This window comes from Tachypleus tridentatus, chromosome 9 (genome assembly GCF_004210375.1).
Source record: "Tachypleus tridentatus isolate NWPU-2018 chromosome 9, ASM421037v1, whole genome shotgun sequence".
In the NCBI taxonomy this organism is placed as follows: domain Eukaryota; kingdom Metazoa; phylum Arthropoda; class Merostomata; order Xiphosura; family Limulidae; genus Tachypleus; species Tachypleus tridentatus.
In genome coordinates, this window is record NC_134833.1 from 81603084 (window position 1) to 81626977 (window position 23894).

Sequence of the window (23894 nt, forward strand, 5' to 3'; positions counted from 1 at the left end):
TGTATTGCACTTTTAATGTTTATTATGTTAAGAAAAAATAGGTACAATTTCCTATCCTTTGTTACAAACGAGTTTTTATTTCACCCGTACTCCAACTAGTATATGTATAGCACAACTGATATTTCGAACAATTTCCTGCAGACGTATACTCGTATCAGTAACCTAAATGATCTTCTTACCTAATTTTCCGTCAACCTAACGACAGATTTGTAATCCTCTATAAACGATATCGGACTAATCTCTCGTATGTCCTCATTCGCTCTTGGTTCTCAGGTTTCTACGTAAGCTGCAGTAGAGAGAAACTACTCACGTATATATTTTGTGTCAACGTATTTAGTTTACACTTGTATTGTTCTTTCGTAGTACCTTGAGTCCAAAAGATGGAACACGGAGTAAGTAATCTTTCTTTCTCGTACCTTATCTATACTATGAACAATATACCAACAACTTCATATTTCGAGTGTAATATGTTTAATATCTGTATACTGAAAAACGTACATTTTTATTATTTTTCAGCCCTACCTATTCACAAATGCTCCGGACCCTTTGATAAATTAGAGCACGAGATTATTTACGTATTCGGACAGATGCACTCGGTAAAAAAAAAAAAGATTGAAATTTATATAAAATAAAATTATTGGTTGGTTATATCATATCCCTATTTGTGGTTTTGATACATAATTTTCCCCAATGGAAATCAATTATTGTATCGTATGTATTCACATTGCAAGATGTTTGTTCAAAGAACACAAAACTACACAATAAGCTATTTGTGCTCTGTCCACCACGGCTTTTGAAACCCGGTTTCTACCGTTGTAAGTCCACAGACATACCACTGTGCTACTTGAGGGATGGGGGGAGGCTCGGCAAGAGGAGTGCCAGTTGTAATTTTTACCCCATAAAGGGTGTAATATTGGTTAGAGGAATTACACCCTAAACTAAAATGGTGCTCATTTAATCTTATTATATTTTTTGCTTTTAACCTTTTAAAGAGAATTTTGTAATGACGGATGAGACCATTTATTCTCAAATATAAACTTCATTTGCATTCATTTCAATGAAAATATGAACATGAAAATCACAGTAGACATCGAGTATACGTTACGTAGACTGTTCCAAAATCGAGTTAAAACGTTCGTCAGATCAGTGAAGTACAAAAGCAGCTGTTTGTTTAAAAATACTATAATATTTTAATTTAAATATAGAACTGAAGGTTTTTTAACGTAATGATAAAAACTGTAATATATATATTGCGGACATTGCTGTAAATTCATCTATAAGTCTATTCATAAAGCTTTATGTAATTAAAGAAGTTTCTGTAATTTTCTGAGTTTCCGCTTTCGGAGGTCCAGCATAGCCAGGTGGGTAAGGCACTCGACTCGTAATCCGAGGGTCGCGGGTTCGAATACCCGTCACACCAAACATGCACGCCCTTTCAGCCATGGGAGTGTTATAATATGACGGTCAATTCCACTATTCATTGGTAAAAGAGTAGTCCAAGAGGTGGGGGTGGGTGGTGATGACTAGCTGCCTTCCCTCTAGTCTTACACTGCTAAATTAGGTACGGCTAGCGTAGATAGCCCTCTTGTAGCTTTGCACGAAATTCAAAAATAAACACACAATTCCTTCTTTCTGCTTGTACTCTTACAGTTTTCACCGGATGACGTCTGTTTAGATGCGTTTTACAAGTCACGCTTGATACATATCAGTGCCATATTTGTTCATTATTCCCCAGTGGCACCGCGATATATTTGCAGGCTTACAACGCTTCGATAGCCGTGATGAACAGAGCACAGAAAGCCCACCATGTAGCTTACGGCTCAATTAGAAACAAATTAAGTTTGATTTTAATTAGCTCACGAGAAAAATGCTCACACCCCTCCATATAAACTTAATTAAGCTACCCAGTTTTTAATGTTAGTAGAAAATCACCATATTCATTAAAGAAATATTCTTAACAGGGTAAAAAGAAACAACTGTTTCTGAGCGCCTCTGATTGTCTTTCAAGCCAGGCCTGGCATGGCCAAACGAGTTAAGGCGTGCGACTCGTAATCTGAGAGTCGCGGGTTCGCATCCCCGTCGCGCCAAACATGCTCGCCCTCCCAGCCGTGGGGGCGTTATAATGTGACGATCAATCCCACTATTCGTTGGCAAAAGAGTAGCCCAAGAGTTGGCGGTGGGTGGTGACGACTAGCTGCCTTCCCTCTAGTCTTACACTGCTAAATTAGGGACGGCTAGCACAGATAGCCCTCGAGTAGCTTTGTGCAAAATTCCAAAACAAAACTTTCAAGCCGCCGAGGGGCTTGCTAAATTTAAAATGAAAATATTTGTGAAATATATAAGATATATAAAAAAATGAGCAACATGAAACGTTATAATAAAACAATAAAATAGAATTCTCTTAATAATAAAAAATACTCCTCTTTATCGTACATACCAGTCTTGTTATGAACCAAATAGCGTTGTGAATATTAGAAATAACATATTAGGAAAATGTGTACTGGTTTTAAGGTAAATATGTTATTATACGCTCCAAATTTTAGTTAGATCGTTGGTTAGATGTTTGAGAGCATATCCAGGAAGTATCAAAGTGAACGTTTCCTTATAAAAAAAATTATAGAACATTACCAACATAGTGTTTTTCGAAGAAGAAAAATAAGCGGAAAATGTATCTTACTGGAATAAATGTAAACTTTATTATGTATTATATAGTGACAAGCATGATTTGGCACGTAACAAAACATGGTTCTTCCCTCTTAAACAATCTTATTTTCAAATGAACTGAAACGGCACATGAGTTGAAAAACAATATATCTAAAAAAATATACAACACAAGAAGACACGAAAAGGTTATGCATGTTTAGATATTTTTACTTTATTAAGTTGATTATGATAATATTTAGATGAATGAAACGACCAGAACTATTTAACCAAAAAATGGTCATTTCCTTTACGTTTTATTACATTTAATAGAAATTCACGTCGTAATGAACTAATCAGTAAATAATCCTTTCGTTTTAGTCTTATAAGAAACAACTTAAATACTTATAATTAATTGATATCATCAACTTAGTGGTAAAAATATCGAGTTTGTGTACACAAGGATTCATGGTTTGTCTTCTATTACTGGAAAATCACTCTTGGTATGTTCGGCCGTGGATGAGTTTTAAGAGTAATGGTAAAATCACACTAGAATAGACCTGATAGACTAGAAAGAAGGTAGCTCTCAATAGTACCCATCTCCAATTCAGGGCTATGTGTTTTTGTCATCTGTGTAACAGTTTTAGGGCTAGTACAGTTCTGTTTGTTTAGAATATTTGCTCAAACATACACAAAAAATTGCAACACTTAGATAATAAATCTTTCTCTACATTATTTTTCTTTTCTGAAGATGGGGAACTTTAAATAATATTTCTTTCTTTTTACAGTGTATAGTTGTACTGATTCTTATGGGTGTGAGTTATGCTGCTCCAAGCGGCCATGATGACGTTCAGTCCTACGACTACGAGGTATGAAAACCGTTCTATACGGAAAATATCTTGTGTATCTTATCAATTTCCATAAATATACTATACTATTGTAGATTTAACCTTAAAATAAATTTAATAATGTCTAAAGTAACCTGTGAACCATGACTCCCTTAACAAGGGTCCTTATACATATAAAAAATTTAAAAAGATTGCCATAAGTAATGTGAGGAAATAATCAAACTCTTTATAATTTGAGTTTCATTAAACTGTATAGAACATTATGTCAGTTTTGTAATATATAGTTTATAGTTGACCTCATTACGTACAATATTAGTAATGTACTTATTTTACTTTGAAAATCTTTTTAGAATTAACAGAATTATTATAGTGCTTATTGTATAAAGACCTACCTAAAACATGACAAAAATGAAGTTAAGTGAAAGGTGCACAATGAAGCGTATTAGAAGTAACATTCTACACAAAATCTTTTTGAGATATGGACTGTTCAAGTGAGTCCTCGAGAGAAGTACATTATTTTCGTTATTTGGTTAAGACAACATGGCAACATAGTAACGTCACAACTAAACAAATAGCGAAAATAATGTACTTCTCTCGAGGACTCACTTGAACAGTCCATATCTTAAAAGATTTTGTGTAGAATGTTACTTTTAACATGCCATATTGTGCACCTTTCACTTAACTTCATTTTGTCAAGTTTTAGGTAGGTCTTTAGGTAGAAACCTAACTTTTCTTGATCGACCACTTGATATAAATTTCCAAATATATTTCTAATGTTAGTGAGATGTTTTGTCACAGTTTCTATTATAAAATGATTCATGATTCAGCATTATACACCACAAATTTAGTTTCGTAAGTTTAAATTGCAGATTGAAAGTTTTAGCTTACCTTATTCTTGAAGTGCAAATGTTGTCTAAATATACCCTACTTCTCGGAGAAGTTACATTATGGCTATTATATTGGGTTGAGGAATAATTCATGAGCGTTTTTTCAAGTTAAAAAAATATATTCATAAATGAAACGCTTTCGCAAAATATTTCATGTCATTTGGTAGATAATTTTTTGCTCTAATAGATGGTGTGTTTGATTTTCATATGTCTTTAATTTTTGCTTTCATTTTCAGCTCATTAAATGGAATGTCAAGTGGACAAAATCGAGCATTTTCGACACCATCTGCTTTAATTTCTTGCAATTTCGTTTAAAACAATGCATACTATATACCTAGGTATTACATGAAATAAAGTATCATAATAAATGTTTTGGGTGTAATGTGTTCATGCATTGAAGTATTGTATAGTCTTGCATGTAATGCTTGAATGAAATTATTTAAAAAACGCTCACGAATTATTCCTCAACCTAATAGTTTTACTATTACATAACTATACATTTATGCAATAATCTTGTTTTAGTATTTAATATAAAGCAATATCTGAGGTATTGAATCCTGTCGGTAAAACAATGAAAGGCATAATTCCAGCAACCGGTTACAGAGCAAAGATAGTGAATAGAACTAGACGGCTTGCCCAAAGAAACGAAACTTGGAACTTTTCAAGAAGATAATTCATATGACTTTACACCTACAAAAGCAAAGCAAGAATCTGTCCATGAGCATCTCACAAGCCAGAGTCGAACTGAACACAAACAATTGAAAGCTGAGGGAGGAGTCTCTGTTGTGTTGTCACATTGAATGAATCACATGTGTTAACTTAGGTATCTGCAAAAAACTTAAGCAACTCATTATCGTTTTATTAGTGATACAATGTTTCAAAATGTTATACAGGGAATAATTTATTATGGTTGTTACAAAACATAACAAAGATGGTAAGTTAAATATCCGCTAGTCGAAAAATATACCAAGGTGTAATGGCAGGCTAATATGTTGACATCACTGTATTGCGAGGAAATGTCATCTTTGTACAGGCTGGATGTCAGTAAATTACGGATTTATCAAAACAAAACATTCAGCTACATGCCTAAGTTAACGTGTTAATTCTTTTACAAGATACAAATATAAACGATAATTTATGCTATACATTTTACAGGTATATCCTATAAACTTTTTTAGTTTCCTCCATAAACGTTGTCCTAAAAAAATGATAGACTGTAAAAAACAAGTTATAAGGAAAAGGACAACTTTACCTTCAGTGTATTGTGCAAAAGTCCTTTGTAATGCAAAAGCCCATAACTAGGGCCAAAATTTAGATCAGCAATGGGGAAGGCAAGGGCAAGGAGGGGTCATAGGGCTTTAGTACTTATCCTTGTATCATCACCGTAAATGTTGAATATCCCTCTGTTGTAAACCTAATATTTGTAAATGGTAAATAAATTTAACTCATATTCTGATAAAGATAAGTTATATCATTCTAACATGTTCCTTAAAATTAGCATCTTGCTTATTTCAATCATCTTCTGGTCTTATTTTTACTTTCAATGCACTTTATTATCTGGTGTCGTTGAACGTTTTTTTTTTGTTGCCTTGTGTAATAATATTATTGAAGAATATTCTTAAATACACTGGTATTTTTAAGTCGGCTCGGCATGGCCAAGTGTGTTAAGACACTCGACTCGTAATCTGAGAGTCGTGGGTTCGAATCCCGGTTGCACCAAACATGCTCTCCCTTTCAGCCGTGGGGACGTTATAACGTTTCGCTCAATCCCACCATTCGTTGGTAAAAGAGAAGCCCAAGAGTTAGCGGTGGGTGGTGATGACTAGCTGCCTTTCCTCTAGTCTTACACTACTAAATTAGGGACGGCTAGCACAGATAGCCCTCGAGTTATTTTACGCGAAATTCAAAAGAAAGAAAGAAAAGTGTTCAAGTAATATTTAGGTAGAACAAAGGTTCAAAGGCCATAGGAGTTGCATTGTTAGACTTGACAGATAAGTGGTCGAATTGTATTATTACATTTACAATTTCTTTGATTCGTTTTTCGTGAAAACAGCCTTTTATTTGGTAAGGGTCTGTAAGATAATGAAACTTTTGTTTGTGAGCCTTTTTACAAATTTAATTATTGTCTATTATTTTATTGCCTTCTAGTGACACAGCAAAATGTCTGCAGACTTACACTGCTAGAAACCAGGTTTCGATACCCGTGGTGGGCAGATCACAGATAGCTCATAGTGTAGCTTTGTGCTTAATTCCAAATAAAGAAGCAAACAAAATTATTTTATTAACAGGAAATCACATACGCTGAACTTCATCACGATAACCTTTTGGGTCAGAAGGCACAATGTTTTAACCTTAGTCTTTATTCTGCAAATGAGAGAATTACTCCAGACTGAGTTGGTCCGTGGTTTCCAGGTCCATTGTTGTCTCAAAAGCCCTGTGGTTTGGGTTTCTTGCTTTCCTGGAAAATATTAAAATCTCTTTATATATTTTTAAGTTTTCTATCCATTGATCCTGCGTTGTTTTGTAATCCAGATACATAAATACTTCGCTCTGGTAAAGGAAAGTCTTCCTTCCAAATGTGGTCGGGTTATTAATCCAATCATATAAACCGAAAACTCATCTTCCGACAGCACTCAAGTTACGGGACTTTATGAATCTTTGTTTGTTTACTTCTTTAATTTTGTTTATTTATTAGTATAATTAATATGTATGTGTGTGTGACTGTATTCGTCATGTTTTCAACCAGTCTTGATCTATAAACTACGATAAAATGTTCACTAATAAAACCTATTTTATATTCTATTTACTACTAGAAACAACCACAGTCCCATGAATTCGGTCACAGAATTAACGACAAATATGGAAACAGTGGAACGAGGAAAGAAACGGGCACCAGAGATGGGTTTTATAGCTATAAAGATGACTTGGATGTTTACCAGCAAGCGAAGCAGTCAGCAGACGACGGAAGATTTCCTGTGTTTATCGTAATTAATGAGCCTCGAGTAACAAGCCAAAAGTCTGACGATGTTAACGTCAAAACAAAAGAAAACCTTGTCAGGGCTCAAGAAACAAGCGACTTTCACTCTCACCGTTTACATATCGCTCACTTTCCTCAGGTCACTGTGAAACCATACGTTCCTCAACCGAAGTCTTTAACTCTTGGAAATCATCATAAGCCACTTATAATGAAAGACAAATTGGTCCAAATTAGAGTTTCCAAGAATTCTTCTAGTGCTTTCTTATTTCCTAAGTTCCGAACAGCCTTCAAAACTGCACCTTACCTTGTTCTAATTCCGATGACATCTATTGGAAGCCATAAGGAGGCATTGAGTTCTGTTCCCTCTCAAAAAGGTCGAAGCGAAGATGTTATCAGATCTATTCCTGTACTTGTGATAAAAAAACTGAAAAATGTATCGAAACTTTTGCCTAGTGAAACGTTTAATATCATAAAAGGACACAACCTAAGGGTACAAAAAGTCAAAATAGATTCTAGCCTAACTGACTTGTATAAGGTTAACAGTAAAGTTCCGAAACAAAATTACTTAGATATTCCAGTTTACAAAGATAAATAGTTGTCGTTTTTTAAAAAAATTTATTACAACGTTGTTCTAAAATAATAACTTTACAGCTTTGTTTGCTGAAATTTGTATGGTAAACAAACATCTACAAATAAAATCATAGGAATGTCGTATAAAAAAGCTATAAAAAACTTTGAAAAGAATGTATGCTGTAAAATAGATGTGAATTACTTCATTCTACCCCAATAACTCAGTCTACGGAACAAAGGGGTTTTGATACCGTGGTGGGAAGAGTACAGATATTCCATTGTATAGCTTTATGCTTAGCTACAAACAATCAAAATTTGTTATGATTTTTAAAATTCCATAAAGTTTCCCTTTTGCTATTTCTATTTTAGTTTTCTTTGAGACTATTTTACGACTATTTATTGCTCAGTCTCTATCAATATCTCGTACTTTTGTGATTTTAAAACATTTATACGGTCATTGTAATATTAGTTAAACCCATATTTTGTGATTATGGAAAAACAAAATTAAAATATAATAATTAGTCTGAAAATATTTCTGATAGTTGTCAGTTTACAATTTTTTGTTTATATTTTGAACGGTTGTAAAAACTAAATAAATAATTTTTATCATGCGACAACGTATTTTATACTGTATACAAACCTATTTTATAAATAATTAATATATTTTATCAGTATTATGGTCTTCGTGACTTTAAACTTCCTAGGAAATAAGTTTTTCTCATATTAATAATTTAGGGGCACATAGGTATGTCTGCCGACTTATATTGCTAGAAATTATGTTTCAATACTCGTGGTGGACAAAGCAGAAATAGCCCTTTGTGCAGCTTTGTGCTTAGTAAGAAACATTAACAGTAATACTGTATTCGGGGCCCAATGATTAAATATTGCATTTTGTATAAAAAACATACGTAATGTTATTCCACATTATTTATATATATTTTATACGCATTGTTATTTTTAAAAATTCTAGCCAAACGTTTTCTCACAGTAAAATAATCCGTGTGCATCGTATTACATCTTTCAGATGGCAAAAAGATTAACATTTTTCTTGTGTAATTTCTTATAAGAGAAAGACTATGTATATAATAATTATGTGCATTCTAATAAGATAAAATCGTGTACGCTCAAGAAAGAGTTACTTGTAATACAATAAAGCATTCCTTATCATATAATGTTTTAGATTGTAAGCCTATTTTTCTATTTACCTTTAAATTATTACAGAACAGAATGTCAGATGATAACAATAACATGATCTAAATTTGAATTATGTAAATATATTTCCATTTTCACTCTTTTCAGCAATACATAAATGAAAAACACGAGAGCATAAAAGGAACTGCATTAACCTTGACATAGTATAACAAACGATCTTTAATAAAATAACTGAACATACAATTTATAATAAACGACCAAAAATGATAAGTAGAAAAATGAAGATAAAATGTAAAAATATAGTTGAAAAGTTAAAAGAAGATATAGCTGGAGGGTAAAGATTCATCTGGTATATTGGAAGGATCTGTAAGATTTTGTAATGTCGTTTCTGCATTCTGAAAGGGTTTCTCTGTGTCTGTTTTTGATAACTTATAAACACCTTCTGATATTATAAAGTTATGAATGCATTGGTTAAGTATAACATATTAAAATTAGTTTGGACCCTCCTGATGTCGTTACTACTCTTGTCGCCCATTCTGTCATCATCTTGTTTGACGACAATACGTTTTGACAATAACCTGCAATATAGATTCCATGCCAATAGACGCTGTCAGAATGCTACGTTTAAAATGTAACATTTTTTAAACTCTTTGTCTCCATAATATAACTAATGTACAAGGACAAAGGTTTCCCAGTACTTATGTTAAAAGTCTGATCGCACAAAAATGCCTAGGAGCTGCATCCGGTACTTGACCAGTATGTTTTTGTGTGGAATAGCATGAATACCAATTTCATTCTCCATTTGCTTGAGTGCACGATTGTTGATCGCATATGTCATGAAAGCAGTTTGTATACACGTGATTGGTGTAGTATTTTTAGGTGGAGATTCTTCTTGATTATACTAGAACAATTTCCTGAGACAGGTGTACAGCATTTGACACTGACTTTTGTGTTCGTGGAACCTCACCTGTTACAAACCGCCATGCTTTGCTTATCACGACTGGGTTATGACTTTTTGCAGAATACTTTCTGTGTGGTCCTGGTACCCCAAGTTGACCCATACTCCTTTGTTTCTCAAAATCATTAAATGCTATGAATATCCCTGTTTTAAAAATTCTAAACCTCTAACTGGACACGTCTTTATGTTCTGAATTTATGAATATTTTACGTGGAAAAGAGCTGTTATACATCCTTACCAAAAGTGATTAGTTTTCGGCGACATCACACAATGTCAAAATATAGTTCTGACATATTCTCTTTTACCGCGATTTTATATCAGCTGTGGTTGTCATGTAAATTGCTAATTTACATATTTAAAATCATTTTAATATAGATATCTTGTAATGCTATGTTTATCTACTATATTGCATTTGATTTTGATGAGAGCAATGAGATAAAATATATAAGATAAATTTAATTATTTTATTGTTGTTTTTAACACTATAATTTTCGATAAGAAAGACTCATCAAATTGTGTTTTAACACTACTTTTCTAGTAAAAGTCCTGAAAAATAAGTTCAAGACAAATTAACGATCGTTGAACGATTTTGGATAAAATTTCATACAACACAGAAGACATCAATTGTGGTTTTAATAATGCAAAAAACAGATGGGTAAAATACATAGACAATTGCTACAGACGGAGTGAAAAGTATAAGCGTCATTTTACTGAGTATGAGTAATGACTGGCTCTAGAAATAAGCTATCATACAGCTGCCATTTAATTGAATATACTCCAAATATAAAAGCTAGTATAATAACGAGATGAAGATATCCCTACTTACAAAAACAACGCATCACTAAAAATAAATAGGCGATTTTAATACACACCTCAGAAACATACAAAACTAAAATAATTTCAGTGACGTTTGAATCACTAAACATAGCTGAAATACAATGCTTTTTGTTTCTTCTGTATTTTCTTTCTCACTATATCCACTCAAATACTTTCTCAGTATTACTTAAAGGCAGGGGTTTATTCTGTAGTTCAATTGTTTAATAGTTTTACTCAGGAAATCTTGTGTGTAAGTGAGACAACCTGTCCTCTACATATATATTTGATACCGAGAGCAACAACAGAAACGATTTTATTTTACATTTTCTGTTTATTGTTTAAGATTTTTTATTTGAAGTCCAGTTGAAAATGTTATTTTTAGTCTCTTTCACATTTTTGTGAATACATTCTTGACATAAAATGGAGAAAGAGTGAAACATTTAATTCATTATTTCGTGTATTTCTGTGAATACTTTCTTCAAATGAAATAATGACAAAGCAAAATGTTTATTTTGTTGTACGTTGACATGGTTTTACATCTGTTGATTTTAGATTCTAGGTAACTGTTGGGCTTATATACAGACCATGGTTGATATCAGTAGATGTCCGTGATTTGTTGGCGATAAATTCGAACAATAAATAAACAGCGCACTTTCCATTATTTTTCAAACCATACGTTTAAAACAAGTCAAAGATAGGTTCAAAAACTCGTTACACTACTTGTTATCATACTTGTATTCAGAGATTTAAATAATTGTCTTCCTTTCATTAAAGTCCACATAGGAAACTTTAATGACTTTAGAATATAATTTGACAAGACACATTCTTCTTCTTTGTATCTGTTGTTACAATATCTCTGTAACACTTGCTTTAGATATCGCCCGTTACGCCTAAATTAACAATCACGCAGTTTAGCTTCACTTTCACTAACTTAATTTTTTATAACTTAACTTCCTTAGAAATCACCTGTCACAGGCTAAACTGCCAATCACTCAGTCTAGATCTGTCTAACTATCTCTCACTTTGTTTTGCTTCTTCGCTGAATCTTCACGTCTTTATAGTACGTGATAGAAAAATCTGTAAATAACTAGCCCTCTAGTTGCAACAATAATACACATATCGAGAAGAGCTTGTAAATTTCAAGTAAAACGACAATATTACTAAGCCTATAACAACAATTCAATTGCATACCTAAATGATGACTCTTACTGATTTACGTAAGGAAATTTGGCACAACTATTTCTTTAATTTAACACTTGTTATGAAAACTAAATAATTATTAAATATTAGATAATTAAAAGAACGAAATACTAGCTCTTACACTACACAGTCATGTATATCCAACAATAATTAAGTGCAATTTTTTATTTGTTTTGTTTTATTTCTTCCGTTTTTAGAATTATAAGTTACATAACAACTTTATAAAAATAAATATAATATATATATAAAGGATTTCTTATATTACGTTAAGCCGTAAAATATATCTTTGGAATAATTTTGGAGATTAAAATAATTTTGTGCTGTCGAACAGTTAAAAAAAGCCCTGCATGGCCAGGTGACTATGGTGCTCGACTCGTAATCTGAAGGTCGCAAGTTCGAATTTCCGTTGCACCGAACATGATCGCCCTTTCAACCGTGGGGACATTATAATGTATTACCGTCAATCCCACTATTCGTTGGTAAAAGAGTAGCCCAAGAGTTGGCGGTGGGTGGTGATGACTACTAACCTTCTCTCTAGTCTTGCACTGCTAAATTAGGGGCTAGTGCAGATAGCCCTCGTGTAGCTTTGCGCGAATATTCAAAACAAACAGAACAGTTAAGTAATGTCGGATAAAATCGCTGGTTGTGAATTCAGGTGTTCCTATCCAAACAGTAGGGTTGTTACATTTTATTTTAAAAAAAAAACATCATGCTAATATAAATAAATAAAATAACCACGATAATTGTGAACCATAACAAGAGTCACTTCTTGGTAAATATGATTCCATGCTAGAGTTTTAAGTAAGAAATTAATTGAAGTAGATTATGATTCACATTTATTATATAAAGACACATTATAGCTTGACATGGCATGCTGATTAGGGGCGCTCAACTCCTAATATGAAGGTCTCAGATTCGAATCCTACTAACCGAACATGCCCGCCCTTTCATCAGTAGGGAGTGTTATAATGTTGCTACTCCCACTGTTCGTTAGTAGACCAAGAAATGGCGGTAGATGGTGTTAACTAGTGGCCTTCCCTCTTATCAATCACTGCTAAATTAAGAACGATTAGCAACAATTAGCTCTCGTGTGCCTTTGCAGGAAATTCAAAATCAACCAAAAACTATATAAAACTAACCTAAAGCGTGTTGTGTTACAATATTTATTTACCCCTAATTATGTAAGAATTATAACAAAGACAAATGTTAATTCTGTGTAGCAAAACCAAGTGTCACTCTCTTTTCGATGTGCAAAATTTTATTTTGTATTTGTTTTGGATTTGTTGTTGGAAAAGTACTTTTAAAAACTTTTATTAGTCTTTAAGTCCAAAGTTATACAATAACATATCTCTATTCTGCCAGCTAAGAATGTAAAAACCCGATGGTTAGCATTATTTACCCTCTAATTTATCGCTTTAAAAAAACTTTGGAAGGAAAGAAGACGATGGTTGTGATGACGTGTCAACCAACAAAAAAGTTATACTTACCACTGCAAAGGAGAATATCTAAGTTTTGATAAAAAATTAATTTTGTTTTAAATAATTTCATACATAAATTGCTTCAAATAAGTTTTATGTGTATTTATGATTATTTTTATTTACATTTCAAATGGCACTGTTAGAAACACTGAACGGATTACTTTAATCAAAACGAGGTATACAAAGACAGCAATAGCTATTGTTTTATCCCCCCAACCAGTGTCTCAGTGACAAATCTGAAGGTTTATAATGCTAAAACCCGAGTTACGGTATCTGTATGGCACAAAGCACAAATAGCTTGACAAACCAAGTCATCATAAAAATAAAAGAAATTGTTCACATATAAAGAATAATTTCGCGATTCATATGCACTGTGCTTTAACTTCATTTTGGTCACAAACTTATTATACAAAGCATTTTGTTCTTAAGCCTAAATATATTCTCAGTCCTGCTTTTACTACTAGAGAGCGACACTTTCGTTTTCGAATAATTCTTCAAATTCACTAAATTGTACAATTCTAATCACTATTTTTATACAATAATAAGATGTACAATTTAAAACGTCATTTGTTTTCCTAACTTTTAAATTTTTATTAAGTAATTACTGCATCAGATAACAACTAAATTTTACAAGTTGTGTGATAACTAGGTCGAAAAGTTTATTTACCAACTAGTATTATTTTCAATATATAAACAATGTTAAAAGTACGTAGCGTTACTCATAGTCATTACTTTTCAAAGTGAAAACTTTCTGACAAATTTTAATTCTACAGAAAGTAAAACTTACTACTTGTTCTTGGTTACTTTATTAAATGATTTATTATTATTATTTTTTATGAACCGGTTTTGGTCTGGTGATTAACATGCTCGAGCTATGAATCTGTGGCTTCATGGTTCGCGGTCCTTTGCCACAACTACAGAATTGTACTTCGTACTTTAAGGCGTGAGTACATTAAAAAATAACGATTAAATCCCATTATCCAGTCAAACAAGAGTAGCCCAAATGTTGACGGTGCTGTTGACAAGCTGGCTTTCTTGTTTTCTTGCAGTTCAAAACTATGTCTGAAAGAAGTAAAGTTATTTTTTATTTATGAAAGTTATGCAACTGCAGTAAATAAAGTTTCGTTATCCTTGTTCAAATAATTAGTTGTTTAAGTAAAAAAAATATTCTAGTCATGATCCCCCTTTTAAATCCAGAATAACAACAAAGGTTTCCCTAATTTATTGCACACATATTTCTTTAAAACAATATGTGTACCTTTTAATTTTTTTCATTAACATTTGTGGCACTTTTACTCGGAAAATGTGTATGTTTGTTTGTTTATTTTTGAATTTCTCGCAAAGCTACACGAAGGCTATGTGCGCTAGCTGTCCCTAATGTAGCAATGTAAGACTAGAGGGAAGGTAGCTAGTCATCACCACCCACCGCCAACTCTTGGGCTACTCTTTTACCAACGGCTGAAAGGGCGAGCATATTTGGTTTGAGGGGAATTGGAACCCGCGCCCTTCAGATTGCGAATAGAAATGGTCATGTCGGGCCTCTAATGTGATTCCAACTAGGGTTAAGAAGTATAATGTTTGGCTAGAAGACCAATAAATGTAGCCATGTGATAATATCTCAACGTTAAAACAATAATTTACTAGCCTTTTCAGGCCTCCTTTATTTTCTTAAAAATCCCACAGTACTGTATTCTGTATATTTATATATATGTCTATATATACAGTCACAGATAAATATAAGTTTACTGATTTAAGTACATAGACTAACGATTAGTGAGTGATTTTTGTATATTTTTATAACATTCTCACACCAATGTTGTACAGACTTTGACTGGTGTTTATGTTTTCACACTATTTGTGTGTGTTTGTCAGCATAATTTTTCGAAAGCGACTGAATGGATTTAGACGAAAGTTACCACACTCTCCTTAGAAGTGGTTAGTTTTTGGAGGGTCTGGGTCACAGATATGTTACGAAATTCCAAACATTCTTATCACATTATTTTGGTTCTATAACCTAGTAAAAATGAAAGGATTTTGAGCAATATTGATGGTTATACTATTCCTTATTGACCTGCGAAAAATGGACCGTGTTCGTTAAGAATGACAAACGTACGGACACATTTTCGTATGTTTTGAGATCCGAATATGATCGACAATCCGTGGTAGAGATGTATGTTGCACTGAATGATTCTGTATTAAAGTTTTCTTCGTTCATGCGTAACCTGACAGTGCCATCTATTGGCTGAATCAAAATGCATAATTACAACGAGTAAGCAACAATACATAAAAGCCTGTATGTGGTTAGCTACTGATCAGTAACTCTTTCTTTCTTTCTGAACCTGGCGATGACTGAAAAAGGTCGAAACGTTGTTCGCTCCTCTACATAGTGTTTTCTCAACTCATAACAGCGGTTTTTAAATATATAATTTTCTCTACAAGTGGGTTTTCTCGTCATCACGGATTACCTTACAAGAGATTTCAACGCCTATTCAAAAATATCATCGTTTTGCATTTCTCCCTCGAAAACAACAAAAACCCAACAAAAACAACTGTTGTACTGCTAAACCAATGTTGAAAATAATACTAAATGTTCAAACTTTGAATGTAAATGGTGTAACTAGAAGACATTTGAAAGACAAAGAGTGAATTTGAGGGACACTGAGTGATCATAATCAGCTCCCAGAATGAAAACGATAATGTGTTCATATGTTTGGACCATGTCTGGCAGGACAAAGAGGAGTAATATTCTACATACGACCATCAAGTTTCACCAAACTTCAATTATTCCTAATTTAGATAAAGAGCAGAAACAAAAAAAAAAAGGCGAAAAAATCAGTTCCCATGTTAACAGTTAGGGATTTTTCGGATTTTTGTAACCTTGGCCATCCGAAATATAATTACTCTTAAACGGAGTCGTTGTCCAAATTTATAACAACTTTCGTCCATTCAATCATTTACGAAAATTCATGCTGACAAACAGACATAAGGGTGAAAACGTAGCCTCTTCAATGGCGGATGTAATAACTCTTGTTAAGTCAGTCGGCCGTTATATTTTAGTTTAAAGCTATAGAATTAGCTATCTGTTCTTTATCCATTGCGGGAATCAAGCCCAGAATTTTAGTTTAAAAGCTTACCACTGAGCCAGTGAAGGAGGACAGTAATTAAATGAGGCAGTAATTAAACAAGGTGAAATTTACAGCTAAGATTAAAAAAATTAGGGTACTGAGAGTATTACTTCTTTATTTTATTCATCTTGGTAGATTTAGTTAAACAGAATTATTATTCTGTATAAATTATGATTTGCTATATTGCAAGCGGAGAAATATTTTATACAATCTCATTACTGGTAACTGTGTTATATATAAAGCCCTTTATGTTAAATATATCTGATTTAAAATGTTCAGACCTTCTCGCCGTCCCCTGCTGGTACAGTGGTAAATCAACGGATTTACATCGCTAAAATCAGCAGATAGGCCGATGTGATTTTGCTGTAAAACACACACACACCTTTTCGCCATTTTTAATCTTATATTTTATACCAGTGATTAATCTAACATTATAAGAATGATATTCTAAGTCCAGAAGTGCCTTTAAAACTACTTTCTCTATTATCAATAATTGTGTTCCTTCTGCTAACCATGATTGCTATCACAGTCTTATAGCTATAATTTCTTAACACAGTCTGATAACCATGATTTCATACTAAAGTCTGCTAGCTGCTGTTTCGCACTACTGCCCAACACCACAATCTCTTTTGTAATAAGTTTTTAAGAAAAATGGTGAGGTCAGTCTTCAACATTATGTGAAACTTTCCACAGACCATCCACGTGCTCAGAGTGTGAATGCTGGCTTTTTGGACCATGTTAAGCAAACTAGAGGCAAAACCTTTACTCTGGAAGATATGGGAGGTTGGCAGGTATGTGCTGGAATGATATAGCTGTAACTTCAATTCCTTCGGATATCTTTCTTATAAAAGAACATCCGTTGATTTCGATATGTGGCTGAAAACTAGTAATCCTTTGGCTTTTGAGACTTCCAATAATAATTTATTATCTTGTTAGTTGTGCCACAAGATGTGTAGAACTTTGTCGCAGTGGAAGATTGGATTGAAAGTTCTTTTACAACCATAAATTCTTTATTGACGAAAAGAGCATTGCTCCATGTTGGTTTGATTTGTGGTTTCAGAATCCCCTTTACTAGCTGAGCGTCTACTATAAAAGCTTTTCACTTCCGTAGAGAACATCAAAGTATCTTTTCTTCAGAATACTTTTCTCTTTTACAATACACTATTTAGAATTTTCCCACTTTAATTACCCGTAATCGAAAGTAGCAACGAAGTATTTTTCCAGCCATAGTAAGTTACTTTGAGGCGACATTAAACTTTCAAGAAGTTGAAATTTGCCAAGAACCAAAGATATTTGGGTGACAAACATATTGCCACTGATAACATCTGCAGCTGTCCTTTTACCGTATGTACCTCATTGTTATTAACACGAGACAACTTTTGTGTAATTGTAAGTAACATTAATTATTACTGGGGAAATTTAAGAGACCATAGGGGTAGGAAACTGCTTTTGAGAAACAGTTTTAGAAAATGATTATACAAACCTAATAATTGTCAGATTACTCTCAAAGAAAGAAATTAAAGAGTTTTTTTTCTTCTCATAGCAGAGCCACATCGGGATATCTGGTGTATTCACCAAGGGAAATAAAACCGCTGGTGTTAGATTTGCAAATTCGTAGAATTACTGTTCACCCACGTGGGAGGGGGGGGAACAGAAATGAAAGAAAACGTCTTCACAGCAACAAATTAGATATTTCTCTTTTTCTATTTTCAGTTCTCTCCAAATACATTTTTGTTACCGCGTTTATCAGCGACAGACAATAAACAAGCGGGAATTCTCAATAGCTGTGGTACTTGAAATTATTTTCGGCAGGATTAGAGTGAATTAACCTCTGATAACTTTTTCTTCTTGTTTATTAACTAAAGTTTTGTACACCAGGAATACCAAACGCGGGGCACGCGAGTACCCGATTCGAGTTTATTTCGCATCAGGATCTCTACCAGCCTTGGTCAAATTTTTTTGTTGATTTATTTAGAATTAAGCACAAAACTACACAATAGACTATATGTGCTCTCTTTATCACTCCTATCGAAACCCGGTTTTTAAAGGTGTGAGTCTTCAAACATACCATTGAGCCACTGGGGAACCTGCGTGGTTACCTACTTCAAACTGTAATCAGATCTCAAATCGGTCAAGTTTGTACTTGAAAAAAAAAACAACAACTCAGATCTCATTTAGGAGCCTCCATGCTGTGGCTAAAAAAATAATAATAGATAGAAACCACAAGAAGCCCTGTGTTAAAACATCATAGTTCACTATTATTTACAATTAACAACATAAGACTCAAAGAAGATATCAGATAATAATAGACATTGCTCAGAATAGCTACAGAATTGCTGTATGCGACAGTGATAGAAAATTAACTTTTATGCCATCAGATGTCGCGTCAGTAATAAGCAATAGGAGAGTCAAAGAACAATGCTAAATTTATAGAATTTGAATTTCGCGCAAAGCTACTCGAGGGCTATCTGCGCTAGCTGTCCCTAATTTAGCAGTATAAGACTAGAGGGAAGACAGCTAGTCATCACCACCCACAGCCAACTCTTGGGTTACTCTTTTTCCAAAGAATAGTGGGATTGATCGCACATTATAACGCCCCCACGGCTTGGATGGCGAGCATGTTTGGTGCGACTGGGATTCGAACCCGCAGATTACGAGTCGAACGCCTTAACACGCTTGGCCATGCCGGATCACTAAATTTATAGAGTAAATTTACAACATAAAACACTTTCCAAAAATATTAAAATATTCGATATTTTAACTCATATTACGCGCGTAAAACAATAATTGCAACGTTGCCAGTGAATTCTCTCATAAATATTATACAAGGTTTCCAGTTTTTAAAACTGGATAAATGAATTAGTTTTTAATGTTCATTGAAAGGCGGAAACGTATTAATTACACCAAATCTTCCTGAACACACTATTCTTCAGTTATCTAAATTGTTGTTATTGTTAACCAAAAAGCTATACAATGGGAGATGTAAACTGTACTCACTGCGGATATTGAAACCCGAATTTTAGCGTTATAAGTTCTCAGAAATGCTACTGAATCACCAGGGCGCTTTATTGTGTTTATTTGTTTGGAATTAATCACAAAGCTGCACAATGGGCTATCTGTGCTCTGCCCATCACAAATATCGAAACTCGGTTTCTAGCGGTAATTAATGACTCCGACACACTGAGAAATGAAAACAGTAATGATTATATTTTCTCAGTGATATGACTTTATTGTTGTAGATGGTATTTACAGCTATGCTTTGAAAGCATAGTGTAAAATATAATGATAATGTTCTATATTGTTTGGAAAAAAACATTTCCTAGGGAGTATTAATTAATATGTTTCATTGCGTAAACATTTGAACGTTAGCATGCAAGTGACATAGCTTTTAGTAAAGTTAGTACGTAATGTGTTTTACCTGCCTATTGAAAATATTAGTCAAGTTAAAATTTTGTTTTAAATCGATCTCTAGTTAGGCAGATTTTCTCTTCAATCTATTTATTGAATACCGTACTAATTATATTTGAGTTATCAATGAATATAAGAATCAAAGTGGCTTTTGAGAGAACAAAGATTTTACTTTTCACTGACATTTTTTGAAAATTCTATCAGTAAAAAGTCAGTATGTATTATTTGACTTAAACATTTTTAATTAACTGACATGAAAATCTCAACTTAAACAGCACCTTGTGTGCAAATGGGCTGAACAGCTGGGTTGGAAACCCTCTAGAGTTCATGAAACCTTCCCTAATGTTGAATTACTTATCGAACAAAAGCCCCCCCCCCCCCAACTCAGGGGCACAGCGGTATGTCTGCGGACTTCCAATGCTTGAAACTGGATTTCGGTATCAAAGGTAGGCAGAACACAGACAGCTCTTTGTGTAGCTTTGTGCTTAACTTCAAACAAACAAGCAAACTGGAAGAAAGATAGCCAGCCAGCATTATCCGCAGCCAGTTTCTTTTTCGGATCTGTAAACCCAATTAAAGTATAAACTGTCACTTTTAAAACGTATCCACAATGGAGTGTATTCAACAGTATTACATCTCGAACTTTGGACTCTTTGATTAGCAACTTCACAAGTTAGCTACATGATCATGATCCGATCACTTAGTGTGTTTAATAGAAAAAAACAACAACAACAAAAACTTTATTTTAATTTTACTATTTTAAAATGAATAAACAAATAGCAGTCACAGACAGGTAAATTGCTTATGATTCTAAAACTTACATGTTTTACAAAAAGCATTAAGTTAAATGTTGCTTACAATAGTGTCTGCACATAAAACAACTTTTGTTACTCAACAACACCTAAGCACAAAATTAGGAACGCTGACTCCTCTTTTTTTTTTTTTTTTAAGCTAAACGCCGCTCGTCGTGCACTCAAGATGATAAACAACAGTTTGGAACGTCCAGATACTTATAGTTGTGTTTAATTCGGTTAATAGACGGCCCGACGAACGTAGCTATGGGCAGGACGAGCATATCCATAGGCAACAGGACGAGCGTAGCCGTAAGGACGAGCGTCGTATTTCACGGGAACAACATCAGAATAAATATTCACGTCAGCAGGATTCTGATTAGCGGTACCAGGCTCGTTGGTCTTCACGTTGGCGCGAAATCCGCCCTCATCAGCAATGTAGTCCACCTGGCGGCTAATACCGTAAGCATCTGCGTAACCATAGGAACCTTGCTTGTTACCGTATTCATCACCTTGCTCCTGCTGCCACTGGCGATCCCCGTATTCGTTATGGATGTCATATCCGAAATTGTATGGTTGTGGTTTAGCCTGGAAACAAAAGCAGTTTTGATCCACGTACACATATACATGTATTGAATGTGATAGAACAGCGTTTCACGCGTAGATAGATTTTGTTTTCATACTTAAGACTTTGACAAAACAAATCGTGACTTAATAAACTATAAACTATTACTTGACAACAAAAATTTTTACTACGATGTACTTCACTCTTAATTACAAAAGTAACTTTAACAAATTAAATCATCATTGTCTAATTAACCTGCACTACAAGTGTGAAACCAAAACTCTACATTCTAAGTAGTTTGTACTTCAAGGGGTATCAACTCCCTTGCTGTCTAGTTAGCCTGTACTATAAATGATTAGAATCTCAGTGAAACCAACTCCCTCTTATCTAGTTAGCCTGTACCACAAGTGGTTAGAGTCTCAGTGAAACTAACTCCTGCTATCTAGTTAGCTTGTACAACAAGTGGTATATTTTTAGTGAAACCAACTCCCTGCTATCCAGATGATCTGTACTATAACTTTTACACGTGGTTAAATCTGTAAGAACTCAACTCCTTATCATCCATCTGTCTATATATCTAACCTGTATTAAATGTTTTCAAACATGTATTTTTACTTTCAACAGTAACTTGTGAAACAAGTGAAATTAATAAAACGTACAAGTTAATGTGTAATTATTGATTACGTTTATTAAAATTAATATTTTCTAAACCTTTACTTACATATGCGTCTACTTGATAGTCGTACGGGTGGTAGGAATATCGTAATGGATACTGCAGACAAGTGACAGATATTACTGACAAGGCGAGAATTATAATCTGAAAAAGCCAAAAATATTTTCTGTTCACAGAGTTAAAGTAAACTTTTATATTACTGTAAAATTAAGAACAAGCAAGTAAATATTAGATTAAGTAACACATTGTCTTGCTGTGCAAGATTATTTTCCATTTTCTTATTATAGGTTCTATGTTTTAGATTGACTGATATTTGCCCTCACTGGCTCAAAGGTTAGTTTGAAAACTCATAACGCTGAAAATCAAGGTTGGATCCCTGTAGTAGTCATAATGCAGATAGCTCATTGTGAGCTTTGCTCTGGTACTAAAACAAGCGTCAAATAAGATTTAAGATAAAAATAACATGTTAAAGCATATGATTAGAACGAATAATTTATAGATCATGTGCTAAAGGCAAATATCCCTGTTACTTTAATCAACTGATTGTTTAAATTAACTGTTCTTATAACAGTTAAGTTACTCATTTCAATATTGTGAAAAAAAACCATGTGTGAAATAAAGTTCCAGCTGCGATTAACTAAATATCTAAAGGCAGGCAGGCATTCTATATGTGAATATTCTCACCTTCATTATGATTAGCAGAGAAAGCTCTACAGCAGTTTAAAGTTGGCTTTAGTTGTATGATCTGTTGAGAAAACACTGACTCAACCATTTTTATACCTGTTTCACAGGCGTTATCTTTTCTTCCTTATGTCCGTGAATTTGGGTTACATATTCTTGTTTAGACAATATTCTAATGTTACTAAAAAGAATTTTTCTCCCATTCCTAATACGCTGACAGTGATATACATTGTTTGGTCTCGCCTTGCCCCCAAGCGAGTCGTACGAGGGCGCTTTACTGTACTTTTCTTTAACGTACGATGATCTGACACAACAAATACGTGTTAGAAATAACAAATTATTTCTTAAAAAGGGAGTCGTTTAAAAATACTTTTGTTCATTTGTTTGTCGTATTTCACGTAAACTTACCCATTCGAGGGCTATCTGCTGCCTAGTTTTGAAATGATAAACTAGAGGGAAGACAGCTAGTCAACATCCATCAAATACCAACTCTCGGGCTACTCTGTTAATAGAGAATAATGGGACTGATCGTAACATAATGATGTCCGCATGGGTGAAAGAGCGAGCTTGTTTTGTGCGAATGGGGTTCGAAACCGCGACCAGCAGTTTTCGAGTCGAGTGACCTAATTTCAATGTTATAGAAATACAGTGTGTATAAAAGTAGAGTTCTCACCACCCAATGGCACAGCAGTATATCTGTAGACGTACGACGCTAGAAACTAGATTTCAACACACGTGGTGGGCAGAACACAGATAGCCCATTGTATATTTTTGTTCTTAATTCCAAACAAACAGTTCTTACAGATATGAGCAATGTACAAAATAATAACTTACATAACTTAAGGATATCAGTCTTTCGAAGTGTTTTTCAACTACTTTTAACTCGTTTCTTTTCCTTTTCCAATTATCCATATTTGTCATCAGGTTATTAAACAGCACTTTCAAGTTATCACATTACCACAGATTTAAAACTGAATGTTAAGTAAATTATTTCAAGCTCTATATACAAAATTGGTAAATAATAGACTTTGAAATACATAGGGATTTCTGTCCCACTGAACTGGGTTAGGAAGGACAACGATCTATTTATTAAAGTAAATATTTCTTTGAAGATTAGAAGGTAGA

The 23894-nt window shown here is 33.7% G+C and overlaps 2 protein-coding genes across 2 annotated transcripts; one reads left to right on the forward strand and one right to left on the reverse strand.

Annotated features, from left to right (window-relative positions):
* The first annotated feature begins 269 nt into the window (after nucleotides 1-269).
* On the forward strand, nucleotides 270-7947 carry LOC143227406 (uncharacterized). Its single transcript, XM_076458859.1, has 3 exons — nucleotides 270-392; nucleotides 3429-3509; nucleotides 7189-7947. Exons 1-3 carry the CDS (start codon nucleotides 381-383, stop codon nucleotides 7945-7947), a joined length of 852 nt encoding a protein of 283 aa, XP_076314974.1. The 5' UTR covers nucleotides 270-380.
* Nucleotides 7948-20855: 12908 nt separating this feature from the next.
* LOC143227162 (cuticle protein 10.9-like) lies at nucleotides 20856-22831 on the reverse strand. The gene is made up of 3 exons (XM_076458666.1): nucleotides 22773-22831; nucleotides 22137-22232; nucleotides 20856-21438 (listed from the first exon to the last, which is right to left on the reverse strand). The coding sequence occupies exons 1-3, from the start codon at nucleotides 22776-22778 to the stop codon at nucleotides 21091-21093; spliced, it is 450 nt and encodes a 149-aa protein (XP_076314781.1). The 5' UTR covers nucleotides 22779-22831; the 3' UTR covers nucleotides 20856-21090.
* Between the last annotated feature and the right edge of the window lie 1063 nt (nucleotides 22832-23894).